The following is an 18,331-nucleotide window of genomic DNA, read 5'->3' as shown; positions in this document are numbered from 1 at the left end:
TGAAAATATAAATAAATATTTCACTTTAGTCTCGTTAAGTGGATGGTTAGACTCTTAAAAATGTTTTTAAAATAGTGGAGTAACTTTAGCAAGAGGAGAAGAGAACAGAGAATTAACCTGTGGGGGGTTGAGAATATACCTGTCGGGGGGTTGAGAATTTTCCTGTCAGGTGGGGGGGTTGAGAATATACATGTCAGGTGGAGGGCTGAGAATATACCTGTCAGGAGGGGGGGTTGAGAATACACCTGTCAGGAGGGGGGGTTGAGAATATACATGTCAGGTGGAGGAATGAGAATATACCTGTTAGGTGGGGGGGTTGAGAATATACCTGTCGGGGGGTGGGGGGCTTGAGAATATACAGTGCCTTGCGAAAGTATTCGGCCCCCTTGAACTTTGCGACCTTTTGCCACATTTCAGGCTTCAAACATAAAGATATAAAACTGTATTTTTTTGTGAAGAATCAACAACAAGTGGGACACAATCATGAAGTGGAACGACATTTATTGGATATTTCAAACTTTTTTTAACAAATCATAAACAGAAAAATTGGGCGTGCAAAATTATTCAGCCCCCTTAAGTTAATACTTTGTAGCGCCACCTTTTGCTGCGATTACAGCTGTAAGTCGCTTGGGGTATGTCTCTATCAGTTTTGCACATCGAGAGACTGAAATTTTTTCCCATTCCTCCTTGCAAAACAGCTCGAGCTCAGTGAGGTTGGATGGAGAGCATTTGTGAACAGCAGTTTTCAGTTCTTTCCACAGATTCTCGATTGGATTCAGGTCTGGACTTTGACTTGGCCATTCTAACACCTGGATATGTTTATTTTTGAACCATTCCATTGTAGATTTTGCTTTATGTTTTGGATCATTGTCTTGTTGGAAGACAAATCTCCGTCCCAGTCTCAGGTCTTTTGCAGACTCCATCAGGTTTTCTTCCAGAATGGTCCTGTATTTGGCTCCATCCATCTTCCCATCAATTTTAACCATCTTCCCTGTCCCTGCTGAAGAAAAGCAGGCCCAAACCATGATGCTGCCACCACCATGTTTGACAGTGGGGATGGTGTGTTCAGCTGTGTTGCTTTTGCGCCAAACATAACGTTTTGCATTGTTGCCAAAAAGTTCAATTTTGGTTTCATCTGACCAGAGCACCTTCTTCCACATGTTTGGTGTGTCTCCCAGGTGGCTTGTGGCAAACTTTAAACAACACTTTTTATGGATATCTTTAAGAAATGGCTTTCTTCTTGCCACTCTTCCATAAGGCCAGATTTGTGCAATATACGACTGATTGTTGTCCTATGGACAGAGTCTCCCACCTCAGCTGTAGATCTCTGCAGTTCATCCAGAGTGATCATGGGCCTCTTGGCTGCATCTCTGATCAGTCTTCTCCTTGTATGAGCTGAAAGTTTAGAGGGACTGCCAGGTCTTGGTAGATTTGCAGTGGTCTGATACTCCTTCAATTTCAATATTATCGCTTGCACAGTGCTCCTTGGGATGTTTAAAGCTTGGGAAATCTTTTTGTATCCAAATCCGGCTTTAAACTTTATCTCGGACCTGCCTGGTGTGTTCCTTGTTCTTCATGATGCTCTCTGCGCTTTTGACGGACCTCTGAGACTATCACAGTGCAGGTGCATTTATACTGAGACTTGATTACACACAGGTGGATTGTATTTATCATCATTAGTCATTTAGGTCAACATTGGATCATTCAGAGATCCTCACTGAACTTCTGAAGAGAGTTTACCGTACTGAAAGTAAAGGGGCTGAATAATTTTGCACGCCCAATTGTTCAGTTTTTGATTTGTTAAAAAAGTTTGAAATATCCAATAAATGCCGTTCCACTTCATGATTGTGTCCCACTTGTTGTTGATTCTTCACAAAAAAATACAGTTTTATATCTTTATGTTTGAAGCCTGAAATGTGGCAAAAGGTTGCAAAGTTCAAGGGGGCCGAATACTTTCGCAAGGCACTGTATATTCTAAAACCCCTCACACACACATCAGACATGTATATTCTAAAACCCCTCACACACACATCAGACATGTATATTCTCAACCCCCCCCCCCCCCCCCACACACACACACATCAGACAGGTATATTCTCAACCCCCCACACACACACACACACATCAGACAGGTATATTCTCAACCCCCCCCCCACACACACACATCAGACAGGTATATTCTCAACCCCCCTCACACACACACACACATCAGACATGTATATTCTCAACCCCCCCCCCCCCCCCCCACCACACACACATCAGACAGGTATTTTCTCAGACCCCCCCTGACAGGTACAGTTGAAGTCAGAAGTTTATATGCAGTTAGGTTGGAGTCATTAAAACTCGTTTTTCAACCACTCAACAAATTTCTTGTTAACAAACTATAGTTTTGGCAAGCCGGTTAGGACATCTAATTTGTTCATGACACAAGTCATTTTATCAACAATTGTTTACAGACAGATTACTTCACTTATAATTCACTGTTTCACAATTCCAGTGGGTCAGAAGTTTACATACACTTAAGTTGACTGTGCCTTTAAACAGCTTGGAAAATTCCAGAAAATAATGTCATGGCTTTAGAAGCTTCTGATAGGCTAATTTACATCATTTGGTCAATTGGAGGTATACCTGTTGATGTATTTCAAGGCATGCCTTCAAACTCAGAACCTCTGCTTGACATCATGGGAAAATCAAAATAAATCAGCATTGAAGACCTCCACAAGTCTTGTTCATCCTTGGGAGCAATTTACAAACGCCTGAAGGTACAACGTTCATCTGTACGAATAATACACAAGTATAAACACCATGGGACCACGCAGCCATCATACCGCTCAGGAGGGAGACGCGTTCTGTCTCCTAGAGATGAACGTACTTTGGTGCAAAAAGATTGTACTTTTTGGAGAAATGTCCTCTGGTCTGATGAAACAAAAATAGAACTGTTTGGCCATAATGACCATTGTTAGGTTTAGAGGAAAAAGGGGGATGCTTGCAAGCCGAAGAACACCATCCCAACCGTGAAGCACGGCGGTGGCAGCATCATGTTGTGGGGGTGCTTTGCTGCAGGAGGGACTGGTGCACTTCACAAAATAGATGGCATCATGAGGCTGGAAAATGTATGTGGATATATTGAAGCAACTTCTCAAGACATCAGTCAGGAAGTTAAAGCTTGGTCAGAAATGGGTCTTCCAAATGGACAATGACCCCAAGCATACTTCCAAAGTTGTGACAAAATGGCTTAAGGACAACAAAGTCAAGGTATTGGAGTGGCCATGACAAAGCCCTGACCTCAAACCTATAGAAAAATTGTGGGCACAACTCCTTGCGTGTACAAGCAGGGAGGCCTACAATCCTGACTCAGTTACACCAGCTCTGTCAGGAGGAATGGGCCCAACTTATTGTGGGAAGCTTGTAGAAGGCTACCTGAAACGCTTGACCCAAGTTAAACAATTTAAAGGCAATGCTACCAAATACTAATTGATTGTATGTAAACTTCTGACCCACTGGGAATGTGATGAAAGAACTAAAAGATGAAATAAATCATTCTCTCTACTATTATTCTGACATTTCACATTCTTAAAATAAAGTGGTGATCCTAACTGACCTAAGACAGGGAATTTTTACTAGGATTAAATGTCAGAAATTGTGAAAAACTCGGCCAAATACATTTGAACTAAGGTGTATGTAAACTTCCGACTTCAACTCTATATTTTCATCCCCCCCACCTGACAGGTATATTCTCAACCCCTCCTCCCCGCCTGACAGGTATAGTCTCAACCCCCCAACATGATTATTCTCAACCCCCCAACATGATTATTCTAAACCCCCCACTTGACATGTATATTCTCACCCCCCTCCTCCTCACCTGACAGGTATATTCACACCCCCCTCCTCCCCACCTGACAGGTATATTCTCACCCCCCTCCTCCACACCTGACAGGTATATTCTCACCCCCCTCCCCACCTGACAGGTATATTCTCACCCCCCTCCTCCCCACCTGACAGGTAAATTCTCAACCCCCCCACAGGTATATTCTCAAGCCCCCCACCCCCCGACAGGTATATTCTCAAGCCCCCCACCCCCCGACAGGTATATTCTCAAGCCCCCCACCCCCCGACAGGTATATTCTCAAGCCCCCCACCCCCCGACAGGTATATTCTCAACCCCCCGCCTGACAGATATATTCTCAACCCCCCGCCTGACAGATATATTCTCAACCCCCCACCTGACAGATATATTCTCAACCCCCCACCTGACAGGTATATTCTCAACCCCCCGACATGAATATTCTCAACCCCTAAATTGACATGTATATTCTCAAGCCCCCCACCCCCCGACAGGTATATTCTCAAGCCCCCCACCCCCCGACAGGTATATTCTCAACCCCCCGACATGATTATTCTCAACCCCCCCCAACATGTATATTCTCTACCCCCCAACATGTATATTCTCTACCCCCCACTTGACATGTATATTCTCACCCCCCCCCCCACCTGACAGGTATATTCTCAACCCCCCCCCGCCTGACAGGTATATTCTCAACCCCCCCTCCTGACAGGTATATTCTCAAGCCCCCCACCCCCCGACAGGTATATTCTCAACCCCCCCCCTCCTGACAGGTATATTCTCAACCCCCCCTCCTGACAGGTATATTCTCAACCCCCCCCTCCTGACAGGTATATTCTCAACCCCCCCACCCCCCGACAGGTATATTCTCAACCCCCCCACCTGACAGGTATATTCTCAACCCCCCCTCCTGACAGGTATATTCTCAACCCCCCCTCCTGACAGGTATATTCTCAACCCCCCACTCCTGACAGGTATATTCTCAACCCCTCCCCCCCACCTGACAGGAAAATTCTCAACCCCCCGACAGGTACAGTGCCTTGCGAAAGTATTCGGCCCCCTTGAACTTTGCGACCTTTTGCCACATTTCAGGCTTCAAACATAAAGAAATAAAGCTGTATTTGTTTGTGAAGAATCAACAACAAGTGTGACACAATCATGAAGTGGAACGACATTTATTGGATATTTCAAACTTTTTTAACAAATCAAAAACTGAAAAATTGGGCGTGCAAAATTATTCAGCCCCTTTACTTTTAGTGCAGCAAACTCTCTCCAGAAGTTCAGTGAGGATCTCTGAATGATCCAATGTTGACCTAAATGACTAATGATGATAAATACAATCCACCTGTGTGTAATCAAGTCTCCGTATAAATGCACCTGCACTGTGATAGTCTCAGAGGTCCGTTAAAAGCGCAGAGAGCATCATGAAGAACAAGGAACACACCAGGCAGGTCCGAGATACTGTTGTGAAGAAGTTTAAAGCCGGATTTGGATACAAAAAGATTTCCCAAGCTTTAAACATCCCAAGGAGCACTGTGCAAGCGATAATATTGAAATTGAAGGAGTATCAGACCACTGCAAATCTACCAAGACCTGGCCGTCCCTCTAAACTTTCAGCTCATACAAGGAGAAGACTGATCAGAGATGCAGCCAAGAGGCCCATGATCACTCTGGATGAACTGCGGAGATCTACAGCTGAGGTGGGAGACTCTGTCCATAGGACAACAATCAGTCGTATATTGCACAAATCTGGCCTTTATGGAAGAGTGGCAAGAAGAAAGCCATTTCTTAAAGATATCCATAAAAAGTGTTGTTTAAAGTTTGCCACAAGCCACCTGGGAGACACACCAAACATGTGGAAGAAGGTGCTCTGGTCAGATGAAACCAAAATTGACCTTTTTGGCAACAATGCAAAACGTTATGTTTGGCGTAAAAGCAACACAGCTCATCACCCTGAACACACCATCCCCACTGTCAAACATGGTGGTGGCAGCATCATGGTTTGGGCCTGCTTTTCTTCAGCAGGGACAGGGAAGATGGTTAAAATTGATGGGAAGATGGATGGAGCCAAATACAGGACCATTCTGGAAGAAAACCTGATGGAGTCTGCAAAAGACCTGAGACTGGGACGGAGATTTGTCTTCCAACAAGACAATGATCCAAAACATAAAGCAAAATCTACAATGGAATGATTCAAAATTAAACATATCCAGGTGTTAGAATGGCCAAGTCAAAGTCCAGACCTGAATCCAATTGAGAATCTGTGGAAAGAACTGAAAACTGCTGTTCACAAATGCTCTCCATCCAACCTCACTGAGCTCGAGCTGTTTTGCAAGGAGGAATGGGAAAAAATTTCAGTCTCTCGATGTGCAAAACTGATAGAGACATACCCCAAGCGACTTACAGCTGTAATCGCAGCAAAAGGTGGCGCTACAAAGTATTAACTTAAGGGGGCTGAATAATTCTGCACGCCCAATTTTTCAGTTTTTGATTTGTTAAAAAAGTTTGAAATATCCAATAAATGTCGTTCCACTTCATGATTGTGTCCCACTTGTTGTTGATTCTTCACAAAAAAATACAGTTTTATATCTTTATGTTTGAAGCCTGAAATGTGGCAAAAGGTCGCAAAGTTCAAGGGGGCCGAATACTTTCACAAGGCACTGTACCTGTCTGATGTGTGTGTGAGGGGTTTGAGAATATACCTGTCTGATGTGTGTGTGAGGGGTTTGAGAATATACCTGTCTGATGTGTGTGTGAGGGGGGGACCTCTTACCTGGAGCTCCTGTAGCTATCACTCCTTCTCCCACGCCTCCTGCTGGAGCTGCGGCTACGACTCCGACTGGAGTAAGTGTCATAGGAGTCAGACCTGTGTTAAGATAGACAAAGGACTGTTCACTAAACCATTAAAGTATTCAGACTTCATCCAAATACACACTGCATTCAGAAAGTATTTAGGACCCTTGACTTTCTCCACACTGTTACATTACAGCCTTGTTCTAAAATCGATTCAATATTTGATTTCCCCTCAATCGACACACAATACCCAACAATGAGAAAGCAAAAATAGTTTTACAAAAATGTCTATGTATTAAAAATGAACAGAAATACATTTTTACATAAGTATTCAGACCCTTTGCTATGAGACTCGAAATTGAGTCAGGTGCATCCCGTTTCCATTGATCATCCTTGAGATGTTTCAACATCTTAATTGGAGTCCACCTGTGGTAAATTAAATTAATTGGACATGATTTGGAAAGGGACACACCTGTCTATATTAGGTCCCACAGATGACTGTGCATGTCAGAGAAAGAACCAAGCCCCGAGGTCGAAGGAATTGTCAGTAGAGCTCAGAGACAGGATTGCGTTGAGGCACAGATCTGGGGAAGGGTACCGAAAAGTTTCTGTAGCACAGGAAGGTCCCCGAGAACACAGTGGCCTCCATCATTCTGAAATGGAAGAAGTTTGGAACCACCAACACTCTTCCTTGGGCTGTCTGCCCGGCCAAACTGAGTCATCAGAGGAGAATGGCCTTGGTCAGGGAGGTGACCAAGAACCCGATGGTCACTGGCAAAGCTCTAGAGTTCCTCTGTGGAGATGGGAGAACCTTCTAGAAGGGCAACCATCTCTGCAGCACTCCACCAATCAGGCCTTTATGGTAGAGTGGCCAGATGGAAGCCACTCCTCAGTAAAAGCCACGTGACGGCCCGCTTGGAGTTTGCCAAAAGGCACCTAAAGGACTCTCAGACAATGAGAAACAAGATTCTCTGGTCTGATGAAACCAAGATTGAACACTTTGGCTTGAATGCCAAGCATCACGTCTGGAAGAAACCTGGCACAATCACTACGTAGAAGCATGGTGGTGGCAGCATCATGCTGTGGGGATGTCTTTCAGCGGCAGGGACTAGGAGACTAGTCAGGATAAAGGGAAAGATGAAAGGAGCAAAGTAGAGAGATCCTTGATGAAAACCTCCTCCATAGCGCTCAGGACCTCAGACTGGGGCGAAGGTTCACCTTCCAACAGGACAACAACCCTAAGCACACAGCCAAGACAACGCAGGAGTGGCTTCGGGACAAGTCTCTGAATGTCCTTGAGTGGCCCAGCCAGAGCCAGGACTTGAACCCAATCAAACATGTCTGGAGAGACCTGAAAATAGCTGAGCAGCGACATTCCTCATCCAACCTGACAGAGCTTGAGAGGATCTGCAGAGGAGAATGGGGGAATCTCCAAATACAGATGTGCCAAGCTTGTAGCGTCATACCCAAGAAGACTCAATGCTGTAATCGCTGCCTAAAGTGGTTCACCAAAGTACTGAGTAAAGGGTCTGAATACTTATGTAAATGTGATTTTTCAGTTAAATTTTTTTACAAATGTTGCTTTGTCATTGTGGGGTATTGGGTGTAGCTTGATGACAAAAGAAAACCTATTTAAATCAATTTTAAAATAAGACTGAATATAACAAAATGTGGAAAAAGTCAAAGTGGCTGAATTCTTTCCGAATGTACTGTAACTAGAGTTTACCCACAAACCCCAAAAATGTATATTTGTTGATTGACATGATGCACATGTAGAGAAAACATGGAGACATGACTGAGGAGGACAGATGGTCAGGTCTAGACGGTCTACATTGAGGAGGACAGATGGACAGGTATAGATGGTCTACATTGAAGAGGATAGATGGACAGGTCTAGCTGGTCAACACGTCTAGTCTACCTGGATCTCCTGCGTCGATCATAAGAACGGCTTCTGGAATTACTTCTACTATAGGTCCGACTATGACTGTTGTAGCTGCGGTAGGTGATGCTGCGGGACTGGGAGCGCCCTCTGGGATACCTCCTCCTGCTCCTGCTCCGACTCCTAGGAGAAGAGTTCCAGATTAAATCAGATTATTTCTGTCACGTCCATTTCAGACCTGTAGATCATAAAACATGGATATGTTGCATAAATTACCTTTATATTACACAAACCAGACATTACCTGGCTACATATCAAAATAACATCAATAATTTCAGTCAGTCAACCAGCCAGCCAGCTGGCCACCCAACCAGTCAGTCGGTCAGCCAACCGGCCAGTAAACCAGTCAGTCAGTAAACTGCCCAGTCAGTCAGTAAGCCAGACAGCCAGTAAACTCCCCAGCCAGTCAGCCAGTAAGTAAGCAAGCCAGTAAAGTAAGTAAGTAAGCCAGTCAGCAAACCTGGAGGAGTAGCTGGAGGAGCGCGATCTATTCCTGGAGCGGCTGGAGGAGGGGGATCTTCCTCTGGACCTGGACCTGTGGGAGGGGCTAGACCCCGACCGGGACCTCCTGCTTCCCTGCTCCTTCTCCGTGGCCCCTCCCCCGGCTCCAGCTGCAGACTGAGACCTCTCCTCACTGGAACTGCTGTCCTGGTTCCTGGGCCTCTGGTTCAGTCTGGCCGTCTTCCGTACCTCGTCGAACAGCGACCCCGGACGCACCCGGCTCTGGCTCTTGATCTGGATGCTGACTCCCCCCTGGGTCCTCCCGCCTTGGCTCTGGGTCCTGCTGCCCTGGGGCCTGATGCCTTCCTGGGGCTGGGTCCGGGGCCCACTGTGCTCCGGGAGTCTGGTGGGGAGCAGACGAGCCAGGGAGGAGGGGTTTGGGTTCAGGGCTTGCAGAGCAGCCATCCCCTTTAGAGGCTTCCATTTAGGGTCGACAGGAGGACCAGCGGCTCTGCCTGCTGCAGTTTCCTGCTGCTCCCCACTAGCTAGCATCACAGCTGGCAGAGATGCTGTACACTGTGGATCTTTAACAGGTGAGAGAAACACGTCTCCCTTCTTTAAGGAGCGACTCAGAGGAGACAGTGTTTTCAGACTGATATCTGGTGCCTGTTGGCCCGGAAGGCCTGGTGGCTCGGTAGTGGGGTCAGGGAGGTCATGTTCTGGGGTGCAGATCTCCATATCGTCTACCATCTCTGGCTGATCCATCTTTGGCAGGTTAGCAGTGAGGTCCTGAGGTTTTGAGTGTTTTGGGTTCGAGTTGGCAATTGGTTTAGCTTTCAGTTCTTTGGTAATCTCTGCTGCATCTTCCACGCTGTGAGGCATTGGCTGTACTGAACTGTTTCTGTTGGGTGAAGCAGGACTTCTCTCCTTGTCCTCCTTTTCCAGACATGGGGATTTGCCAGGTCTTCCCCTGACAGCTCTCTGAGGACTATCCTTTACAGCAGTATGTTTTTGCTCCAGACGTTTCTCTTTCTGGGACTCATCCTCCTCCTCATCCTCTCCAAACTCCATTGGCGGCTGCCAGTGGAATGTCTCCTTCAGCTTCTGGTGTTTCCTCTTGGACCGCTTTGACTTGACCTTTGACCTGTGGGAGCCAGACTTGGCAGAGCTCCTCCTCTTGCGTTTGTGTTTACGTTTGTTCTTCTTCCTGCTCTTGTGTCTCTCTGCCTCGGGGCTCTTCTCAGGGCTCCCCTCCAATGGGGTGGCATTATGTACAGGTGCAGGAAGCAGCAACACAGAGGTTCCAGGGGCTTTGTTCATCTTGCTGTGTGACCGTACATGGTGTTCATGTTCTGACTCGGAGCTGGCCTCGCCCTCCTCCTTCTCTGACAGGAAGACCTTGGGCTCGGTGGTGGCCATCTTGGGCAGCACCTTCTCAGAGTCGCTCTCAGAGTCCCACCCAGCGAGAGCTGCTAGTCTCTGGTCAGGAATCTCTGCTGACCTAACATCAGGCTTCTGGTTGTTCACCAGGCTGGTCTTTCTGCCTAGTTTATCCCCGTCACTGTCCCACTCTGACCTACTGCTGGGTTCCTCCAAGGACTTTTGGTTTGGTTTCAGACTTTTTGCTTCCGTTTCCTGATGACGTCGGTCTTCTGATAAGATGCCAAAGAGCTTTGGTCCCTTGGAGCCATTCTGCCTGGGCCCAGGACTGTGTTCGCTGGCTGTTCCGTCCTCAGAGTCAGATGAAAACATGTTGATCTGGGAGTCAGGCGCTTTGAGGTACTTATCCAGGTTCTTGATCCGCTTCAGAGAGCTGTAGTACTGTTTCCAGCCCTTGTCTATAGTCTTGTCTAAGGTCTTGTCTAGGCCTCTCCTGTGAGAGTCATAGGAGTCTGACCTGCTGTAGGAGGAGGATCTGCTGTAGTAGGGACCTGGTGACCGTATCCTGGACCGGGAGTGACTCCTGGAGTGACTGTGAGACCGGCTGTAGGACCTGCTCCTGTAGGAGCCGCTGGGTGATCGTCTCTGGTGTCTGTGGCTCTTAGAGCCACGGCTCTTTTCCAGGTGGGAGTTATCTGGGTGGTTATCAGATGTACTGGGGGCTGTGGGGCCTATGGGGGACAGGCAGGCTGGGGTCGTCTTGGTCTTGACCTCCTGGACTCGGACGTAGGAGGGTTTCCATGGTTTCTGGCCGGGCTTCCAGCGTGAGGGAGGGGGGCTGTCACTCATGGGTATGACAGGGGCGTTCTCAGGGGCTGGGGTGGCAGGGAGGGCTGTGGCTTTGGTGTCTACACCCTTCACTGTCCCTGCGGCTGAGGCGTCTGGCTTTAGCCTGCTGACGTCAGCCATCTTGGATTTTTTGGAGGATCTGGTTGCCTTTCTCCTCCTGAGCCGGGACAAAGACCTGGACCTGGATCTGTACCGGGATCTGGATCGAGACCTGGATGTGGACCTTGACATAGATAGAGACCTGCTTCTGGAGTGAGACAGACTCCTGGACTGGGAGTAAGACACAGACCTGCCCCTGGATCTGGAGCGGCTAGGTGTGTAGGAACTGGAGTCTCTGGATGAAGGGGAGGAGTGATGCCGCTTGCCCGACCCGGAGCACTGCTTTCTGAGGGAGCGTCTGTGGGCGGAAGGGGTCCGGGACACTGAGAGGGACCTTCTCTCAATATCACCAGGATTTGTCCCCTGACCCTCTCGGACGGGCGACTGTTTGGGCTCTTTGCTCTTGGTGGACTCCTTCTTTTGTCTCTTGGCATGTTTGCGTCTCTTGGCCTTCTTGCGCTTGGCTTTCTTCTTCTCCTTCCTGTGTGGGCGGGGCTGGCTGGAGCGGTCAGTGCTGTGGCCTGAGGAGCACTCCGGGGACTGGGACCATGGGGAGTCACTCCTGCTGCGGTCTCCCTCCCATCTGCAGGAACAACGGTCATTCAATCTGTTAAGTCAAGATCCCACCCTCAGAGATAAGTCGAACTGACCTCCAGGTTTCAAACATTACGACATGTAGCTGGATCAGTGGTTAGCATTGATAATGCTCAAGTTGTCACACAGAGTAGCTATGTATTATATATATACACATATAGTAGTTATAGTAGCTAGGTATTATTTAGATAAAGTAGTTATAGTAGCTAGGTATTATGTATAGTAGTCATAGTACCTATGTATTATACATACATATATATATATATATACACACAGTGGGGAGAACAAGTATTTGATAACCTGCAAAATCGGCAGTGTTTCCTACTTACAAAGCATGTAGAGGTCTGTAATTTTTAACATAGGTACACTTCAACTGTGAGAGATGGAATCTAAAACAAAAATCCAGAAAATCACATTGTATGATTTTTAAGTAATTAATTTGCATTTTATTGCATGACATAAGTATTTGATACATCAGAAAAGCAGAAACGTCTGACCTCTGTGATTGCCAACAAGGGTTTTGCCACCAAGTACTAAGTCATGTTTTGCAGAGGGGTCAAATACTTATTTCCCTCATTAAAATGCAAATCAATTTATAACATTTTTGACATGCGTTTTCCTGGATTTTTTTGTTGTTATTCTGTCTATCACTGTTCAAATATACCTACCATTAAAATAATAGACTGATAATTTCTTTGTCAGTGGGCAAACGTACAAACTCAGCAGGTGATCAAATACTTTTTTCCCCTCACTGTAGGTATTATATATAGTAGTTAGGTATAATATACAGTGCCTTGCGAAAGTATTCGGCCCCCTTGAACTTTGCGACCTTTTGCCACATTTCAGGCTTCAAACATAAAGATTTAAAACTGTATTTTTTGTGAAGAATCACCAACAAGTGGGACACAATCATGAAGTGGAACGACATTTATTGGATATTTCAAACTTTTTTAACAAATCAAAAACTGAAAAATTGGGCGCGTAAAATTATTCAGCCCCTTTACTTTCAGTGCAGCAAACTCTCTCCAGAAGTTCAGTGAGGATCTCTGAATGATCCAATGTTGACCTAAATGACTAATGATGATAAATACAATCCACCTGTGTGTAATCAAGTCTCCGTATAAATGCACCTGCACTGTGATAGTCTCAGAGGTCCGTTAAAAGCGCAGAGAGCATCATGAAGAACAAGGAACACACCAGGCAGGTCCGAGATACTGTTGTGAAGAAGTTTAAAGCCGGATTTGGATACAAAAAGATTTCCCAAGCTTTAAACATCCCAAGGAGCACTGTGCAAGCGATAATACTGAAATGGAAGGAGTATCAGACCACTGCAAATCTACCAACACCTGGCCGTCCCTCTAAACTTTCAGCTCATACAAGGAGAAGACTGATCAGAGATGCAGCCAAGAGGGCCATGATCACTCTGGATGAACTGCAGAGATCTACAGCTGAGGTGGGAGACTCTGTCCATAGGACAACAATCAGTCGTATATTGCACAAATCTGGCCTTTATGGAAGAGTGGCAAGAAGAAAGCCATTTCTTAAAGATATCGATAAAAAGTGTTGTTTAAAGTTTGCCACAAGCCACCTGGGAGACACATCAAACATGTGGAAGAAGGTGCTCTGGTCAGATGAAACCAAAATTGAACTTTTTGGCAACAATGCAAAACGTTATGTTTGGCGTAAAAGCAACACAGCTCATCACCATGAACACACCATCCCCACTGTCAAACATGGTGGTGGCAGCAACATGGTTTGGGCCTGCTTTTCTTCAGCAGGGACAGGGAAGATGGTTAAAATTGATGGGAAGATGGATGGAGCCAAATACAGGACCATCCTGGAAGAAAACCTGATGGAGTCTGCAAAAGACCTGAGACTGGGATGGAGATTTGTCTTCCAACAAGACAATGATCCAAAACATAAAGCAAAATCTACAATGGAATGGTTCAAAAATAAACATATCCAGGTGTTAGAATGGCCAAGTCAAAGTCCAGACCTGAATCCAATCGAGAATCTGTGGAAAGAACTGAAAACTGCTGTTCACAAATGCTCTCCATCCAACCTCACTGAGCTCGAGCTGTTTTGCAAGGAGGAATGGGAAAACATTTCAGTCTCTCGATGTGCAAAACTGATAGAGACATACCCCAAGCGACTTACAGCTGTAATCGCAGCAAAAGGTGGCGCTACAAAGTATTAACTTAAGGGGGCTGAATAATTTTGCACGCCCAATTTTTCAGTTTTTGATTTGTTAAAAAAGTTTGAAATATTTAATAAATGTCGTTCCACTTCATGATTGTGTCCCACTTGTTGTTGATTCTTCACAAAAAAAATACAGTTTTATATCTTTATGTTTGAAGCCTGAAATGTGGCAAAAGGTCGCAAAGTTCAAGGGGGCCGAATACTTTCGCAAGGCACTGTATATATAGTAGTTATAGTAGCAAGGTATTATATTAAGTAGTTATAGTAGCTAGGTATTATATATAGTAGTTATAGTAGCTAGGTATTATATATAGTATTTATAGTAGCTAGGTATTCTATATAGTAGTTATAGTAGCTAGGTATTATTTTAATTTAATTTTAACTTTATTTAACCAGGTAGGCTAGTTGCGAACAAGTTCTCATTTGCAACTGCGACCTGGCCAAGATAAAGCTAGGTATTATATATAGTAGTTATAGTAGCTGTGAATTATATATAGTAGTTATAGTAACTATGTATTATACATAGTAGTTATAGTAGCTATGAATTATATATAGTAGTTATAGTAGCTAGGTATAAACTCCACTATGGCGAAGACCAAAGAGCTGTCAAAGGACACCAGAAACACAATTGTAGACCTGCACCAGGCTGGGAAGACTGAATCTGCAATAGGTAAGCAGCTTGGTTTGAAGAAATCAACTGTGGGAGCAATTATTAGGAAATGGAAGACATACAAGACCACTGATAATCTCCCTCGATCTGGGGCTCCACGCAAGATCTCACCCCGTGGGGTCAAAATGATCACAAGAACGATGAGCAAAAATCCCAGAACCACACGGGGACCTAGTGAATGACCTGCAGAGAACTGGGACCAAAGTAACAAAGCCTACCATCAGTAACACACTACGCCGCCAAGGACTCAAATCCTGCAGTGCCAGACGTGTCCCCCTGCTTAAGTCAGTATATGTCCAGGCCCGTCTGAAGTTTGCTAGAGAGCATTTGGATGATCCAGAAGAAGATTGGGAGTCATATGGTCAGATGAAACCAAAATATAACTTTTTGGTAAAAACTCAACTCGTCGTGTTTGGAGGACAAAGAATGTTGAGTTGCATCCAAAGAACACCATACCTACTGTGAAGCATGGGAGTGGAAACATCATGCTTTGGGGCTGTTTTTCTGCAAAGGAACCAGGACGACTGATCCGTATAAAGGAAAGAATGAATGGGGCCATGTATCGTGAGATTTTGAGTGAAAACCTCCTTCCATCAGCAAGGGCATTGAAGATGAAACGTGGCTGGGTTTTTCAGCATGACAATGATCCCAAACACACTGCCCGGGCAACGAAGGAGTGGCTTCGTAAGAAGCATTTCAAGGTCCTGGAGTGGCCTAGCCAGTCTCCAGATCTCAACCCCATAGAAAATCTTTGGAGGGAGTTGAAAGTCCGTGTTGTCTAGCAACAGCCCCAAAACATCACTGCTCTAGAGGAGATCTGCATGGAGGAATGGGCCAAAATACCAGCAACAGTGTGTGAAAACCTTGTGAAGACTTACAGAAAACGTTTGACCTCTGTCATTGCCGACAAAGGGTATATAACAAAGTATTGAGATAAACTTTTGTTATTGACCAAATACTTATTTTCCACCATAATTTGCAAATAAATTAATAAAAAAATCCTACAATGCGATTCTGTTTTTTTTTTCTCATTTTGTCTGTCATAGTTGAAGTGTACTTATGATGAAAATTACAGGCCTCTCATCTTTTTAAGTGGGAGAACTTGCACAATTGGTGGCTGACTAAATACTTTTTTGCCCCACTGTATATAGTAGTTATAGTAGCTAGGTATTATATATATAGTAGTTATAGTAGCAAGGTATTATATATAGTAGTTATAGTAGCAAGGTATTATATACATAGTAGTTATAGTAGCAAGGTATTATTTATAGTAGTTATAGTAGCAAGGTATTATATATAGTAGTTATAGTAGCAAGGTATTATATATATAGTAGTTATAGTAGCAAGGTATTATATATAGTAGTTATAGTAGCTAGGTATTATATATAGTAGTTATAGTAACTATGAATTATATATAGTAGTTATAGTAGCTATGAATTATATATAGTAGTTATAGTAGCTATGAATTATATATAGTAGTTATAGTAACTATGTATTACATATAGTAGTATCCCACTTTCCCTTTCCCTATTATATATTTATATATACAGTACCAGTCAAAAGTTTGGACACACCTACTCATTCAAGAGTTTGCCTTTTTACTATTTTCTACATTGTAGAATAATAGTGAAGACATCAAAACTATGACACACATATGGAATCATGTAGAAACCAAAACAAGTGTTAAACACATGGTTTTAGGGGAGCTGGGAGTCTCCTATTGTATTGTGACACTTAAATGGTAAGGACCTTTCGGCCCTACCAAGCAGTTCCACAATGTATTGTATACAGTTAAACAGTGGTGTACTTGTCTCCTCGGCTCCATCTCTCTACGCTGGGTGGCTGGTAGGTCTTGGTTCTCTGCATTTCCTCCTTCCAGTGGGGCGGGGTTTCGCTGCTTCCTTGTCCCTCCTCCTCCGAAGCCGAGTGCGACTTAGAGCACGTCGGGGTGTGGTACCTCTGCAGAGAGAACAGAACAGGAAACTAACCAGACTGACCTACAGCACACTGGTGTTCTGCACGTCACTTCCTCCCCTGATAGTCTCGTCCAGTTTCTACGCAGAGCTCCCAAAGGGCTGGTTACCTGATTTCCATGAAGTCAACATTGATTGGTTGCTTTAGTGGGGAATTAAAGACCACAGACAGAAAGATGTTTGCGTCTCTTCCATTAAAAAAAGATCTCTCAGGTCATTCAGCAACATCTTGTCGTCTCTGTACCGTTCATCTTATGTCCTTTGAACAGGTTATGCCTTTGTGCAGAGTCCTGATTCAGTCACATTGGGGCTTTAGAGAGACTTCAGACTGGAGAATGTATACTATTGGTAGCGTATGGTAGGAGTTATAATATGTACCATTGGTATCGTATGGTAGCGGCAGGGTAGCCTAGGGGCTTTAGAGAGACTTCAGACTGGAGAATGTATACTATTGGTAGCGTATGGTAGGAGTTATAATATGTACCATTGGTATCGTATGGTAGCGGCAGGGTAGCCTAGGGGCTTTAGAGAGACTTCAGACTGGAGAATGTATACTATTGGTATCGTATGGTAGGAGTTATAATATGTACCATTGGTATCGTATGGTAGGAGTTATAATATGTACCATTGGTATCGTATGGTAGGAGTTAAAATATGTACCATTGGTATCATATGGTAGGAGTTATAATATGTACCATTGGTATCGTATGGTAGGAGTTATAATATGTACCATTGGTATCGTATGGTAGCGGCAGGGTAGCCTAGGGGCTTTAGAGAGACTTCAGACTGGAGAATGTATACCATTGGTATCGTATGGTAGGAGTTATAATATGTACCATTGGTATCGTATGGTAGGAGTTATAATATGTACCATTGGTATCGTATGGTAGGAGTTATAATATGTACCATTGGTATCGTATGGTAGGAGCTATAATATGTACCATTGGTATCGTATGGTATGAGTTATAATATGTACCATTGGTATCGTATGGCAGGAGTTATACTATGTACCATTGGTATCGTATGGTAGGAGTTATACTATGTACCATTGGTATTGTATGGTAGGAGTCATAATATGTACCATTGGTATCGTATGGTAGGAGTTATAATATGTACCATTGGTATCGTATGGTAGGAGTTATAATATGTACCATTGGTATCGTATGGTAGGAGTTATAATATGTACCATTGGTATCGTATGGTAGGAGTTATAATAGGATAATGTACCATTGGTATCGTATGGTAATAGGTATAATAGGATAATGTACCACTGGTATCGTATGGTAGGAGTTATAATATGTACCATTGGTATCGTATGGTAGGAGTTATAATATGTACCATTGGTATTGTATGGTAGGAGTTATAATATGTACCATTGGTATCGTATGGTAGGAGTTATAATATGTACCATTGGTATCGTATGGTAGGAGTTATAATAGGATAATGTACCATTGGTATCGTATGGTAGGAGTTATAATAGGATAATGTACCATTGGTATCGTATGGTAGGAGTTATAATATGTACCATTGGTATCGTATGGTAGGAGTTA

The 18,331-nt window shown here is 44.4% G+C and overlaps 1 protein-coding gene across 5 annotated transcripts in view; it reads right to left on the bottom strand.

Moving 5' to 3' along the window:
• The window catches only part of nktr (natural killer cell triggering receptor), an 87,198-nt gene that overhangs the window by 2,829 nt on the left and 66,038 nt on the right, over positions 1-18,331 (bottom strand). For all 5 annotated transcript variants that reach the window (XM_036934656.2, XM_090189200.1, XM_090189199.1 and 2 more), the window contains 4 exons: positions 16,616-16,767; positions 9,037-11,928; positions 8,556-8,699; positions 6,618-6,710 (listed from right to left, as the gene is read on the bottom strand). In XM_036934656.2, the coding sequence (XP_036790551.2) occupies positions 6,618-6,710; positions 8,556-8,699; positions 9,037-11,928; positions 16,616-16,767 (3,281 nt within the window). The remainder of the gene's footprint in view (positions 1-6,617; positions 6,711-8,555; positions 8,700-9,036; positions 11,929-16,615; positions 16,768-18,331) is intronic.

The sequence above is a fragment of the Oncorhynchus mykiss genome, chromosome 11 (genome assembly GCF_057628025.1).
Source record: "Oncorhynchus mykiss isolate SJ-2025 chromosome 11, ASM5762802v1, whole genome shotgun sequence".
Lineage (NCBI taxonomy): Eukaryota > Metazoa > Chordata > Actinopteri > Salmoniformes > Salmonidae > Oncorhynchus > Oncorhynchus mykiss.
The sequence above is the reverse complement of the archived record's forward strand: the minus strand, read 5'-3'. Positions and strand labels throughout refer to the sequence as shown.